At 34.4% G+C, this 16,147-nt stretch overlaps 1 protein-coding gene across 6 annotated transcripts in view; it reads left to right on the top strand.

Annotated features, from left to right (window-relative positions):
- LOC116463489 (glutamate receptor 2) overlaps positions 1-16,147 on the top strand; it is a 133,811-nt gene that overhangs the window by 69,182 nt on the left and 48,482 nt on the right. For all 6 annotated transcript variants that reach the window (XM_032146617.2, XM_032146615.2, XM_058434670.1 and 3 more), the window contains exons 3-4: positions 4,766-5,005; positions 13,879-14,075. In XM_032146617.2, coding sequence (XP_032002508.1) covers positions 4,766-5,005; positions 13,879-14,075 — 437 coding nt within the window. The remainder of the gene's footprint in view (positions 1-4,765; positions 5,006-13,878; positions 14,076-16,147) is intronic.

Genomic DNA, 16,147 nt, shown 5'->3' with positions numbered 1-16,147 from the left:
TGGAAGACAAATCCTTGGAGAAGGTCTTTTTAATTTAGGATGTAGGAAGAAGATAAGGCAGTGAAAGATAATTAGAGTGAGAGGAAAAGTACCAAGATGGTATAATTTTACTTGGCAGCAATGTGGAAAAAGAATTAGAAGAGAGCAAGACTAGTAGCAGTGGAAAGAGAAAGAATTTCAAGAGGCAAATTTTGGTCTAATAAATTCAGAGAAGCTAAGAAAGCTAGATCCAAAGAAGAGGTGATTATTTTTAGTTACCAGGAGATCCTTACTAACAGATGACAGGGAAATTTCAGTACTGAAATCAGGGTCAAACTATGCACAGGGTTAATGTCAGAAGTTTAGGAGAGAAGGAGAGAGGCTTTCAGTGGTTTCCATATTTTGATGTCAGAATTCCTTGGTGATGCAGCTTTTACCAGTTTTTGTTCAAACTGCAAAGAGGCTGTTGCCATTTCTGCTTATGAAGCAGACTATGCTGATTCATTGAAGTGAATCTCAACTTATAAATCTAAAATATGTAAAACAAAAAAAATCATGCTCCGTTCTTCTCCCTTTCTACTCAATAACTATGCGAGGCTATTTAGATTTTGTTAAGCATACAGACTGTATCGTGTATGCTACATTAGCAGCACCAATGAGCAGAATGACCTAAGAGAAAAGATGTGTGTTGGATGCACCATCAGCATTGTTATTGGCTTATATCATCTGGGCTTGTAATAAAAAGTGAAATAATCAGCAAATTACTTACACCCAGGAGATTATCATTTCTGCTGTTTGACCTAAAGTGTCTTTTAGAAGGACTTGCCCTTTGCTGAGTTTCTCAAAGTTGATATTAAATATTTAATTACAGAACTCAGTGAGAGCATCTTTACTTACTCCTTTGCAATCTGGTTTGAATCTCAAGACATAAATGCAATTCTAATATTAATCAGGACTATCATTGAGAAACTTATAATAGTGTTTCATAGTGTTATTGTAAAGGTCATGAAGCTGGAGGTGAAACTGAGGATTTCTGTTTCTCTGCCTCCAGACGTGACTGTATAGGATGTTGGTATTGTATAACTCATTTTAGAAAGTTGTCTTTGGAATGATTTTCAGAGTTTATGACACATTATTTTTGATAGTCTCGGTGGTAGTAAACCTTCCTTCATTACAGGATGGATCAAAGTTAAGGAAATGGCTTTAAATTTTGGAGGCATCATTGGGGAATAAGGTAAAGATGAAAATGAATAATTTCCCTTCTAATGAAGTAAAGAGTAATTCCAAAGTACTGCAGCTAATATTCTTGTGAAAGGTGTCAGTAGGTTATATTGCCTATGCTAAATTGGGGCAAGCATCAATATTTCAATGAGAACAGTCTTGGATATTTGGGGATAACATGTTAGAAGCATAGTGCTAAGTTTTTCATCTTCAGATGGTTACTACAAACGGGGCAAGCAAAGTACCTTAGTTTACGTCAGCATTCTGATGGATTTGATTGATTCCTGGTTGTAAATCTCAGTGGTATTCTTATCCTGCTTGGGGACAGAGACAGTGACTGTCCTAAGCTACAGAGAGGGAAATGAGCACTGTTGGCCGAATGGCTGTTAACTGTATGCATAGTCAGGAGACATAAGAAAGAAATATCCAGAAAAATAGAGGATATAGGCAAATGGACACTTGAGTAAGTGCAATGAAGAAATAAAGGATAAGAAGAGAGGATTGAGGGAGACCAAAGAGAGTCAGGAGAGAACGGCTATTGTTGTAAAAATAGGTTCATTGGAGAATTAGCTGAAGTGCATGGGGAAAAATAAATTGTCTTCTGAGTTAGATGGATAATTCCTTATGAAGTTGTGTGCAGCTTTTGCCTGTTGTTGGGTCAAAGCCAGTGTTTCCAGATGGCTGCAATAACCAGGAGGTCCCTTGACAACTCACTCCAGAGCCTAAAACAAATTGAAAATGAAAGGTATGACTCCTTATTAAGATTGTCTGTGTATTCAAACAGTGGCATTCTTTATCAGGCATCCTGCTGACACTGTGGCTGCTGTTTCCATCACAGAAGCTATTTCACTTAAGATGAGAAGAGGTCTCATTAATAAATCATATTGCATGATATTCCTATAGTACCTAGATGACATGCCCACACTTTGCAGGGAAATGGAATTAAACTGACCCGGAGAGAATTTTAAATCAAGTCTTTCTTTTATGTGTCATTTGGAATCATCAATTGCTAAACACATTTAAGATTTAAGATATACCTGTCAGTACACATACACTTATGTATAAAATAAGAAATCACTGCAGAGTTTTCCTAGATGAGATGAAAGCTATTTTTCATGTATGTGAAGAAAGGACTTAGTTATCAAATACACTAAAGGTTATTTTCAACTCTGTACCCAGACAAGAACAAAAAGTATGGGCATGAATAAAAGACAGTTATTTCATCTTTGCCTTATGTTAAGGTGTGAAATAAATGAAATGCATTCAGTTGCTTTTTGAGATATTTCAGTCTGCTTTGTAGAAGATTGGTAATAAAGGATATGTAAATTTACATATTACCCAGATTTTTGGCAAATAAGGACCACTTAAAGAGGCAATCTTGCTTTCCTTTGGATTCATACTGTACAACAGTTACTAAACATTATTGCCTAATATTTTTTGATTGTCTAGAATTGGCAATTAGAATCTGTACATATTTTAGCAATGCTCGTATTCATGAAACAAATCTATTTTTTCTACAGACCATCTATTTTTGTGAAGGAAATACAATGATATAAGATAGGGTTTGTTTTATCCTTCAAAAAGGATTTTTTAAAAGGATGGTAGATGTTATGTTCTAGGTTGTTAGATTGTGTTTCTGGATGACTGGTTTCCAGTTTTTGGATTGAAATGACCCCAAGATTGAGAAATATCAGCTATTTATTTATTTAAAGCCACATAGTTGGCCAGGCACGGTGGCTCACGCCTGTAATCCTAGCACTTTGGGAGGCCAAGGGTGGTGGATCACGAGGTCAGGAGTTCGGGACCAGCCTGACCAACAAGGTGAAACCCCATCTCTACTAAAAATATAAAAGTTATCTGGGCATGGTGGCACATGCCTGTAATCCCAGCTACTCGGGAGGCTGAGGCAGGAGAATCACTTGAACCTGGGAGGCGGAGGTTGCAGTGAGGTGAGATCGCACCACTGCACTGCACTCCAGCCTGAGTGACGAGTGAGACTGTGTCTCAAAAAAAAAAAAAAAAAAAAAAAGAAAAAGAAAAAAAGACACATAGTTGACTTTACTAGTAGCTTTAAGCACTGTTCTGTGAATGGTCAGTGCTCTGTAGAGCATTACAGGGGATCAGTCTTGGACAGAGTAACCCTTTTTTCTCAGAAAGATATTACTGGATTTATGTTTCAAAATATTATTCTTATTATATTGTGGAGAATTGAATGGAAGGAACGTAAGTAGAGGAAGGAGGACAGTTGGGTAGGTGTTTCACTAGTCGGGTAAGATAAGCCGTATTACTTATTAATTAAGAGCATGGATTCTGAATCCAGACTCTCTATTTTGAATGTAGCATCTATCACCTATGCAAGTGTCTTTGGTAGCTCACTTAATATTATTCTATGTGTCAATTTTTCCATCAGTAATTTGGAAATAATTATAGTTCCTACCTCAAAAGTTATCATGAGAAAAAAATGAATTAACATACCCTAGAACATGCCAGGCACAGGGCAAGCACAATGTTAAGTATATACTGTTAGTGAACTAGGATGTTTGGAATGGGGAGAAAAATAAGTGGCCCTTATTTGAGTATATCGAGGTATTATAATGAGCACATAACTTAGTTATGGACTGACTTTTGGGGAAAGGAGTGAAAGCAGATAGTGTCATATGCCATTCACTGGAAATAGAAATATTGAAAGAGGACGGGGATTGTGGGAGTGATGAGGATGTCCAAATACAATATTATTATTTGTTTAAGAATTAATATGTAGTGTAACATATAGGGTAAGTTAGGTCCTTGGGGAAGATTAAAATGAAAAGTTTTGGACTTTATTTAATTGCTTCTCAACTGAGTGACACGATATGACAGAAGTACCTTTGTGGGGACATGTGTCTGTATGTATCAGGGGAGTCTGGTATCTATCTTGTCTTAAAGAGGCTTTGGTCAGCATTAGGACTCTATGGAAACACATTAACTTTTAGATATAAAAGCATCGTAAATACAGTAGAGATTTTTAAAGGAATTGGACACAATATGACTGAAGTGCTTTTCTGGGGACATGTCTCTGTATGTATCATGGGAGTCTGGTATCTATCTTGTCTTAAAGAGGTTTTGGTCAGCATTAGGACTCTATGGAAGCACATTAACTTTTAGATGTAAAAGCATCGTGAATACAGTAAAGATTTTTAAAGGAATTAGATTATGTAGGGAATGAGCTGTCATTAATGTGTATAAATCTTAGGTGACTACAGTTTATTCTTATAGCTAATGTTGTTTTACTCATACATTTTTCATATTTGTTCCTAAAATATGTTGATACTTACATAGCTTGTTAAACAATGATGTATGCATTTTCCTGTAACCAGAACTACTTTTTATGCTTTATAATCTTTTAGATTCCACAAATAGAATGCTAAGTAAATAAGTGTTAATAAATTACAATGGATCATTAAATCTATATTTCTTTCAATATGTTAATTTTGTATTTTATGTAAAAGGACATTAAGTTTTAAGTAAATTCATATGATTGTGTGCCAATTTCAATGATTTTTCCTTTCTATTTTTCCTATTCTAGTCTGCTCCCAGTTTTCGAGAGGAGTCTATGCTATTTTTGGATTTTATGACAAGAAGTCTGTAAATACCATCACATCATTTTGCGGAACACTCCACGTCTCCTTCATCACTCCCAGCTTCCCAACAGATGGCACACATCCATTTGTCATTCAGATGAGACCTGACCTCAAAGGAGCACTCCTTAGCTTGATTGAATACTATCAATGGGACAAGTTTGCATACCTCTATGACAGTGACAGAGGTAAGTGACAGTATCTCATCTCTTTGTAATGGGGCGAATTCAATGCCTACACTTGACGCTTCTATGGATGTTATAAAGCTGCAAAGGTGCAATAAAGCCCAAGGATCCTTTGGTTTAATTTTGCTGTGATAATGACTAATGCAATTTTAAACCTGGGAAACGTATTTAGAGTAAAACAGCAACAACTACAAAAGCTGTCTGTGTACAATTTAGAGAGACAGACTGTATCAACCCAATACCCAAATATTCAGTTGTAATATAAAAAGCAATTTTTGGCATCAGCAGCTAAAAATCTATGATAGCTATACTACTAGTCCAAGGTGAATGAAGTGGCTTGAGTAAATTTAAGTGAAACATACAGTAACATAGTTATTAAATATTGTTATATGCAGAAGTTTTATCAGGCAGATAGCGTTATTATTTCCCTTGCCTTAAAAACAAGATCCCCGAATCTCAGAGAAGTTAAAGGTTTTTCTCAGGATCAACCCGCTTGTGGTACACCTTACACACAGGTCTCTGATACCAAACCTATGCTTTTGACACCATTCCACATAATTGTTTATAATGGGATGATTTTGAATAGCATGCCAGTCTTGATTCATTATGTTAAAATGTTGTAATGGAGGGAGGTACAACCTTTATGTTTCTCATATCCCTTGTTGTTTAGTATTAGCAGACTTGCTTGATTTATGTCATAGAATCCCAGGTGTTCTTAACCATTCCCAGCTCCATAATTGGGTGTCAGTAGGTTTGTGTACTCCCTAAATTGTATGAAACATCTTGTGTGTGTGTGTTCATATGGATATGTTTTTTGAGAGAGTATCCATAAATCAAAGTCAAAGGGGTGAGAGACCACTATTGTCCTAGTACCTAAGTACCATACTGTGCTTCCCTCAGCAGCTTGCTTCCTGGAATATTTATAGGTTCAAATGAAAACCCAGAAGCCTATTTTGACCAAGATAGGGCACCTTGTTAACCCGCAAGGGCAGACAAGAAGAGAGCCAGCCGTCAGTCAATTCTCCATTGATCAGTTTGTAGTCATTTACTGCAGCAATCTCAAGTCAGGAGTGCAGGAACTAGGTGTCTGATTCTCTGCCCTGTTCTCCTAATCCTGGGAATGAGAACACTCAGTGGAAAAGCCAGTCAGCACTCTACAAGCCGAAAAAAATTTGCTATGTCAACAACTATGTCCCCCTGCTTTGAGAAGGGAGTACTTGGCTATTCCCATAGGGAATTAAAAACTAAAACAGAGAATCATTTACAGTAAATATAGATTTCAATGTGCTGGATGTTTCTGAAGCACACTTATTAATGTGATAAAAGGGCTTATAAAACTGAGCGTATTAAATTATTTTTAGTTTTTCCTCTTGTTCTCTGCTAACTTCTTTAGTATTTTGTGTTGTTCAAGCTAGCCTGAAATATGGGTGTATTCTTAATACCTCTTTCATCCTTGCATCCTATTGATGTGATTTCCACGGCCTAATTATATTTTATCTGTAGACACTCATCCTTGTCGTTGCCGTTACCCCAGGCCAAGCCACCATAATGTGTTCAGTCCCTCATCTCTCCAGTTCCACCCTTGTCTTTTTTTAATCCATTTTCCATGAAGTAGCAGGAGTTACTGTTAAAAAAATTTTTTTGGACTGCATTACTCTCTTGTTCAAAATACTTCAATAGCTTCTCATTATGATGAGGATAACACTGAAAAATTTTAGTTGGCTTTAAGGTCTTATAACACCCAATTCCCACTCAACTCTCCATTGCAATCTGCTGTCTTGCTCACTTATTAAAGCTAAATCCATTTGACCTTCTTTCACTTTCTCAGATACACCAAACTCTTTCGCTTCAAATCTCTGCCTGTATCACTAATGCTTACTCCTCCTTGAGAACTGGGTTCATATATCATTTCCTCAGAGATGCCTTTCACACTGTTATCTTTCAAAGCAGTCTCTTCTTTTCCTTTATAGTACTTAGGACAATTTATAATGAATGGTGATGTTCATTCTGTCACTTAAGAACTGCCTATTGAGCCCCTGCTATGTTCCAGGGACTGTCTTAGTGTCATAGGATAAGCATTATGTTTTTCATGTAAGGTGTGGCAATAAGCTCCAGGAAGAGAGTGCCCAGGCAGTGCTCAGGGTACTGGATGTTCAGCTCATGACTCTCTACCCAGTGCTTCAGATAATGCTAAAAAGAGAGTTGATTTTCAGTAAATGGTGTTAATAAGTAAATGAGTTAAACATCTGTGTACAGTATTTTAAGTTCAGGATGATTTTATAAGCTAAATTTTGCTTGCAGAATTGAATAATCGAATGACTAATTCTCTTTACACTTTGATAAGGTTGACTGAGGATGGCATTTTTAGTTTAAGAATATACCTCGCCTTCATCCTTACCCTCACCATTGCTTCCTCTAGTTAAAACTGAACTTTTGAGAAAAAATTCAAAAAGACAGCAGCTGATATAAGTTAAAAAAAAGAGAAACTCTAGAGTTTGAGGAGAGATACTCAGAACGACAGGCTCTGGAATTAGCTGGTGAAGATGGATGGACTTACGTACTTGTGAAAAAAATCTGGACCATTTTAAAATACTTTTATTAATACTTAGAAATATTAAATGAAATTGAAATGATGAGATAATCTACAATTATTAAATTATACAAGTTGATTTGAGTTCAAGTGCATCTGTTGAGATAAAAAACATTAGAGTGATAATATTAAGTAATAATATATTAAAGCCAAAATGACCTTATGGATACATTTTTAAGGTGTTATCAAGTAGCTGTTGATGTTTTAATGTGAAAAATATTTCAGTGGCCTTTTATCTGAAGTTATTTTCAGACATAAATATGTAAGACTCTCATAATACTGGCAAAAGACTTGACCTTTGTATAATATTTTACTTGGCTCATGGAAATGGAATTTTTGCTATTTGTTTTTTCCTTATTAATGACTTAATTTTTATGGCTTTGCCATCATACTACATTTTAACAAGCTTATTCATACATTTAGTGGGTGAATTGTTTTTCCCCCATTTGGTCCTGAAATCATTTTGCTTATGCTTCAAAGTAGGCACCTGCTTGCTTTAGTGTCACATGATTTGAAGAATGCACCTGTGTTCCCTTTGTCCACATTAACCACAGTCTGGAAAATAGATCCCATGGTTTCATCTCTCTACTTGTATCTCTACATGCCTCAGTTTCAAAGAATTTGGTCTGTTCTTGATGTGGCTGTCTCATCACCTTCTTGATTATATGATTATTTTTAGGCTGTAATCATCTTCACTTTTTGGAGAGTCTACATCAGGAATATATATTGTTAAATTATAATGTCTAAATTACCATTCTTTGGAATAGCATAGGGTCCAAATGTGAAAATGATCTCCCAACATTCTGCCCTAATCATGAACTAGATGAAAAAGACTTAAAATTGTTATATGCTGCTTAATTTCACTACCTTTAACTAGTGAAGTCATTCCTGCTTCGTGGCTATCTGCTCCAATGCTGAGCAATAGGCCAAGAGACTATATACCACTTGTAAACAATTAGAGACATGGATGCATGGATAGAAACATCTTTGTATAGCAACATCTTGGTATGGAACCCTCTTTGACTAATCTGAGTTTACTGGTGAGAGGAGAGCTGAAACTCTGCGTCTAGTACCAGGTGATCTTTCAGGTTGCTGGTGTCTTCTCCTTACCCAGGCCATATGGCAACAGCCTGGCACTCCTTAATGACCCTTGATGACCCTGAAAGCTGCATATCATCACTCCATAAAGAGAACTTCAACACATTTTTAACAATAGAGCAATGGGGTTATCTATGTTAATGCATTCAAGATTACCTAATAGCTTTATTTTTGGATACATATGTTGTAAGTTTGAATCAGGACTTAATCCAAACGTGGTTTTTATTTATTGGTTTAGTGTCAACAAGGTAAGTTAATACATTTCTATAGAGAGTAGGTAAAAACAGAATTAGCACTTTATATCTGTATGTCTTGGTTTCAATATTGAGCAATATTATTTGTCCCCTGAAGGGAAGGCACTTTGCCTGCAGTTCCAAGAAAACATCATGCATAGAACAAAAATGATTTCAAATTATAATTTTTTCCCTCATATTCCTGAGAGAGCTGATGAGGGAAATATATGTTAATCTAATTTGGCCTGGGCATGCTGCCCTGATTTAGTGATCATAAATATTAATTTCTATGCTTGAAAGAATAAGTACAGTTAATTTTAAATGGAACAAAGAAAATATTTTTAAGCAGTAAGACATGGTTTGAATAAAATATATCTTTTGGCAGTAATCATTTTTAATTTAACCCTTTAATGTGCAAACTGATAGACTTCCCCTGTGTACCAGGTGACCTTTTAAAGGGTTTGCATACAGACAGGTGGCTGATGGCTTGTCTATAACTCAGAGTGTTATTAATACTGGGTCAAGATGAGACTATCACTGAATGACTAGTAGTAATACTTTGGGAGAATTTTAGGAAGATTGTCATTTTATGAATAGGTTATACAACTACAACCAGTCAGTAACAATAGGCACATGAAGAAGTAATGCAATTTAACATTATTTAATCTAGCCATTTTTTATTTTAGCAAAACATCTAAGAATTCAGTAGAGTTTAGAACTTACCTTTAGACTGTAGCAGTATTCTTGAGGATTTAAAAGAACATACTATATTTTAAATATATTTACGAGGAGGAATAGTTAATCTTCCAGATTTCTTCTGTTTTTAGATGAACAACTATGTATCTCAACAGTTTTGTTTTAAGTAATTCAATAAAAATAAGTGAGTCTGCTATAGAAATTCAAATATCCTAATGTAGTACTACGGATATTAGAGTTGAATGACTATTGCATGCTAATAGCTTTAAATGAATCAGTGTTTATGCAGAACTCCCATTATCTATACAACTTTGTATTCTGAATTACAGGATGAATATATTTATAGATACTTCTGTGATAGTTTGTGTGGAAGGAATAGAGGCAGATCTCAAGTCATACTTTCTCCTCTAATTGAATATGGTACAAAGAGGTCAAGAGCACAAATCTGTGTTATGTTTGAAGAGTTTAATTTCACCTTCATATACATTTTCAGTGATTTTCAAATTTAAAAATGGTATATTGATTATAAAGCAATCAGACAATACAAAACTTTTGGTTGTGAGGAATGAGGAGATCAAGTTGAGAGAGAGTTTGAGAGTCAGTTACTATTACTGAAAAAAAAACACCTAGGGAATTGGGTTATTAAGCATTGAATGGTGGTCTCTTCAAATTACACGTCAGATAATGCAATCATTTGTGAATTACTTCTGCCTGTTGTTAGGAGTTAATTTAATATTATTCAGTGTCTTCTGATGAAACTGAATTTATTAAGTCTGATATAGCACTACTTGAGCAGTTTGGTTTCTTAATAAACATGTAAGTTTTGTTAGGTTCCAGAGGTTACAAAATATTAATCTTGAGCGTTTTAATAACAGTGAATCTTGAATCCACAGCAACTGTAAATTACTTTTGATGCATAGAACAAATGAGTTTGAAAGTCAGAGAAATTTCTTTTTTTTTTAAATGGAGTCCTGCTCTGTCACCCAGGCTGGAGTGCAGTGGCGTGACCTCAGCTCACTGCAATCACCGCCTCCCAGCTTCAAGGAATTCTCCTGCCTCAGTCTCCCAAGTAGCTGGGATTACAGGCACCTGCCACCAGGCCTGGCTAATTTTTGTATTTTTAGTAGAGATGGGGTTTTGCCATGTTGGCCAAGCCGATCTCGAACTCCTGATCTCCAGTGATCTGCCCACCGCACCTGGCGCAAGTTAGAAATTAAATGCATTCTTTTTTGATTTTAGACATCATCTCTATATTCTTTTGCAAGGTAAACTACTGGAAATTTTAGATTTAGGATTACCACTTGGTGAAATCCATTTACAAAGTGTCATTTATATTTAAAGTTTCTTGTAATACATGTTAAAAGTTGAGACATAATATTAAGAGCATCACCACTTGAAATTGTGTTATGTAGTATGCTTTATAATCAAATAAACAAAATGAAATAAGCTATTGCAGAGAATAAGGATGCTTACTGGTAATTTCTATATAGTAATATATGAATAGCACAGACAGCCCCATCCATGGATATGATGTCTTTAAGAAGGGGACAAGGGGGAGTTGAACCATGACTGGGATGTGGGAAAGTAGAACCCAGCAAATGGAAAGCGGCTTAGAATTTAGATTTTTTTTTTTTCTCTTACTTGCAGAGAAAACTGGGTAGACTTAATGGCTGTTTTCAAGTACGTTGATAGCTGTTGAATTGATCATAATGACCAGCTGTGCGTGTTCTGTCTCTACTGATGAAAAGGGAAGGATTTAATTGACCTATAGTGTATGGAAATCATAGGCGATCTGTGATGTGTTTTAAATATCTGTCACTGAAAGTTTCAAAAAATGACATATGGTCTTTTTACATTATCCCTTGAGAAATTTATGTTTATTTATATCTTTTGCCAGAAGACTGGACAGAGGAAACTAATTTCATTTTGCCAGAAAAAAAGTTAACTTTTTTCAGCATGTGGTTCAATCTTCCATTCTGAAATAAAAGTAAATTATTTTTAATGTTTATTATAAAATATTTTAAATAACAAATTAGAATGCTATAAAGATTCCCAAACACTCTTAACCTGGCTTTATTAAAGACTAGTATATGAGCAATTTTGCTTGATCTATATCTCTTTGTTCCCTGCAATTATTTAGAAATGAATACCAGACATTCTGCCATCTCATCTGTAAATATTTCAGTGTTTATTTGGAAAAAATGATTCTAGTATTTTAAATATTATGGTAATAGCATTATTATACCTAGACAATTAACAATTCGTAAATATTATTCTTTTTTCTACTGTTTGAAGTAAAATAAAAATGAGATCCATATATCACAATTAGTTAATATAATTTTTAAGACTCTCATAATGTAATGCAGTTTCACACAGTCTAGATTTTGATGATTGCAACACTATGGTGCTTAAAATATTTTCTTCTATACATGCCCTATAGCTTGATACTTAGATTTAGAAGTGTGATGAAATTCAGGTTTACATTATTGGCATGAATGTAGCCAACACTAAATAGGTATATACCTATTCAACACCAAAATATGTGGGTTGAATATTATCATTTGGAGACACATCTCTGTTATCTCTCTTTTTGGGTAGTTACCAGTAGTTGATGATTGTTGTCTTGATTCATTAATTCAGCAGGTGTTACAAGACGGTGATAATTTCAAATATATATTCATCCATCATCTATTAGCTAGAGTATTTCCAAAAATAAAGACCTTTAGTTCATTATTACCCTGAAAGTGGTTCATATAGGAAACGCAGGAAAATGCTTGTTTTATTTCATTATTTACCAGTCTTCAAATTAATTAATTGGTTCCCTAGCATCCACCAAAGTCAAGCACATTTTTAAAACATAATTTCATAGATTTAAAACAGTTTATGTATTTAAGTATTTTGCATTTATTATTCTAATTAATATTCAAATGTTCCCATCTTTATTTAAAGAGCTCCTCTTCAAATTAGCTCCTGTGTGCTTTGAGGTAATGCTGATGGTTTTAGAGAGTTCCTTCCCTTCTGGTGTCATAAGATGTTTTAGACTCATCTTGTACACTTTTTGGCCAATATTGAATCCACAAAATTTTTAATGGTGGTTTTTCTTTTTTGAAATAGTTTTTAACAAAATTGATAATTGACCTTTTTTCATAGCAAAAAGATTTAAATAAAATTTGGTATCTGAATTTAGGTTTTGAAGAGATATGTTCACATTAGGTGAGTCCTACATTTTATTAATCAAAAGGGTCTAATATTGTTAGAGAAAGATGCAGGCTTTTCTAGAATAAAGAAGATGATTTGCTGAGTTCTGGATTCATTCTGGAGTCTCAATTTTGCATTGTTTGTTAAGTTATCAATATAAATGATGAATTTGGTTTTGCTGTGAATTGTAGAAATAATACGAAAGACATGTCTCCGAGTGCTAAATTGAGGATGTAACTTTTCAGGAAATAAATCCTCTAGTTGTTGTACCTCTTAGTCCTAAATATGAGGTAATATATGGACAATTAAAAAAACAATAAAAATTTTCCAAGTGATATGATGCTATAAGCAAAGTTACTAACTAACAGGAAAATAGACAAATTGGAAAGAGAAGTAAATCTATGCTAGAGAAGTAACTGACACCATCTGGCTAATAGGTGACCACTTCAATTTCTCTGGGATCATTCCCAATAACAAAAAAATAACATAACAGAAGACTGTGGATGGAAAAAAAAATGAACCCAAACTGCTGACTTGAAAACAATAGGAGAAAATATAGCAGCCTCATAAAGAATATTGCCTGTTATCCTCACATAGACTTACATAGATTCCTCTCGTTGAAAATGTACTTGTCTTCTTCAGGATACTAATATCAAATGACAGACTATCATGTACGACTAAACAATTTTTTTCCATTCTGTAAGAGTAAGAAGTGTTTGTGATGCCATTTGATTTCACTTAAACCAAAGGTATTAACATTACACTTTAGTAATACTCTAAAGAAGACAGCTGAGAGTGTTGAAAGAAAAGGATATTATTTTCTACTCAAACAATGACTCCTTTGGTCAGAACAGTAATATTTAGGTAATGAGTTTTTGATGTGAAGTGACATAAGTAGAAGGTGATAAAGATCTTAGCTATAGCTTTTTTTTGAAGGATTCAACATTCCTTTAGTTGCACAAATATATCTGCCTTAAAAATATATTCACTGGCAATTTCATAACACAATCCTGAGTTATTCACATATCTTTATCAGTCATCATTTTTCTTTGCCTTCCTAGGCTTATCAACACTGCAAGCTGTGCTGGATTCTGCTGCTGAAAAGAAATGGCAAGTGACTGCTATCAATGTGGGAAACATTAACAATGACAAGAAAGATGAGATGTACCGATCACTTTTTCAAGATCTGGAGTTAAAAAAGGAACGGCGTGTAATTCTGGACTGTGAAAGGGATAAAGTAAACGACATTGTAGACCAGGTTTGCTACTTTCTGTTTTCTAATGATGCCAAATATAGAATATGCATGCAGTGTCAGCATTTGCAATGTGTATTTGTGTAAGGTGCTTGAACGGCAGTTTTTGCTCTATGTTTTATGTCGGATGCAGCAAAGATCATCAATTAAATTATCTCTGGCTTCAGTTAGCCATAGCAAATGGTCATCAATAATGCTGACACATCATGTTAATCATTAAATAAATTCAATAAATAATTCCCGACTTTTATGTTTTATATGATAAATGTTACCCTAAACTTCAATATTTTGATTTGAAAATTTTAAATTTAAGTCGGATGAACTTTTTAGAGTTAAAGAAATAGACATGTATTAACTTAAGACAAGTTGAGTTCTAAGGGAAAAGTGAGTAATTCATGAAATTTTTGGAGTTACATAGACCATCTATGCCTCCAGAAAGAGTATGTAGTTATCTTTGCAAGATATATATTTTTTCTTCCATTAAGGGACTTGTGCCATTATAAAAAACATTGATTTGTGAAATTAAAATATGTAGGAAGGACACATTTGGGCTGTGTTTACTATTTGAGAAGTAAACTAGATGCATCCCTTTGGACTGTTTGAAAGAATCACTGATACCAGTGATAAGGATATTTTTATCTGTGCTTAGATACTACCTTGCTTCAGTTTAAGATCTTTCAGGGTAGGGGAGCCATGCAGTGTTATCTTAATAATACAGGTAAAATCCACCATGATTTACAAATAGGGTAAGTGACTAGGGATGATAGTGACACAGCATCAGCATTATGACTGATTGAACAAGGTCTCCTTTACTGATATCTGCATCTCTTCCTAGCTGAAAATGTGTGTGTGTGTGTATGAGTGTATATGTGTGTGTATACATATGCATATATGTACATATATATGTGCACATATATATATTTATACAGTTGACCCTACCAATATCCTACCATTGACCAGAAGCCTTACAGATAACACACAGTCAATTAACACATACTTTGTATGTTATATGTATTATATACCATATTCTTATAATAAAGTAAGCTAGGGAAAAGAAAATGTTATTTAGAAAATCATAAGGAAAACATATTTACTATTCACTAAGTGGAAGTGGATCATCATAAAAGCCTTCATCATCATCATCTTCACATTGGGTAGGCTGTAAAGGAGGAGGAAGAAGGAGAGTTGATCTTGCTGTCTCAGAGGTGGCAGAGGTGGAAGAAAATCCTTGTGTAAGTGGATTCACACAGTTCAAACCCGTGTTGTTCAAGGGGTAGTAGTATACACTGTGGCTGCTAGTGCCTTATAATACTGTGGAAGTGCAAGGAAAATACACACTTGTGTATGCATTTCTTGGCTCTTCTAGCTTTGAGAAAAAAATTTGATTCATTAATTTGTTCAACACAAAACATTCTGTAACATAAATGTTGATTAAATCCTATTGATATATAATAATACAGGCCCTAAGTCATATAAAACAGATCTTTCATGGAATATTGAATAACTGAATAGAACTAACTTGTTATGTGAAATAACTAAATGTAGTATGCCAGAGAGGTGAATAATTTCAGTAGAAAATCTTGATTCTAGTCTCAAGAGATGAAGTTAAGATTGTTTTTAACCTGAAGTCCTCTTGTTCAAATGTGAACCTCAAAAACGCATTTGAATTTCATAGAGGTTCTCATTAAAACTGAATTTTAATAATATTCATTGGTCTTTGGTTTAAAAAATTTAAGAATTCCTGACTCATCATAATAAATGTTGGTGAAAGACTATATAAAAATATATTTTTCCAAAACGAGAAGAGAGAAACTACAAAAGAAAACGAGAATATATTGGAAGTGATGTTTTGAAGTAAATATGATTATGATTACATAAATGTCCATATGGACATCTATTCAAAATGCAGAGTATTTTGCACATATATAAGTCCCTTGAATGTGTTAAATGAGCACATGCAATGGATGGCCTCAGCAAACATTTATTGAGGCCATCCTTTGTGCGTGAAATGAGGGATGCAAAGAAAGGTAAGAAAGAGTGATGTCTGCATCCCATGAACTCATTGCTTAGAGATAAAA

The sequence above is a fragment of the Hylobates moloch genome, unplaced genomic scaffold (assembly GCF_009828535.3).
Source record: "Hylobates moloch isolate HMO894 unplaced genomic scaffold, HMol_V3 SCAFFOLD_38, whole genome shotgun sequence".
Lineage (NCBI taxonomy): Eukaryota > Metazoa > Chordata > Mammalia > Primates > Hylobatidae > Hylobates > Hylobates moloch.
This window is presented reverse-complemented; position numbering and strand designations above follow the sequence as displayed.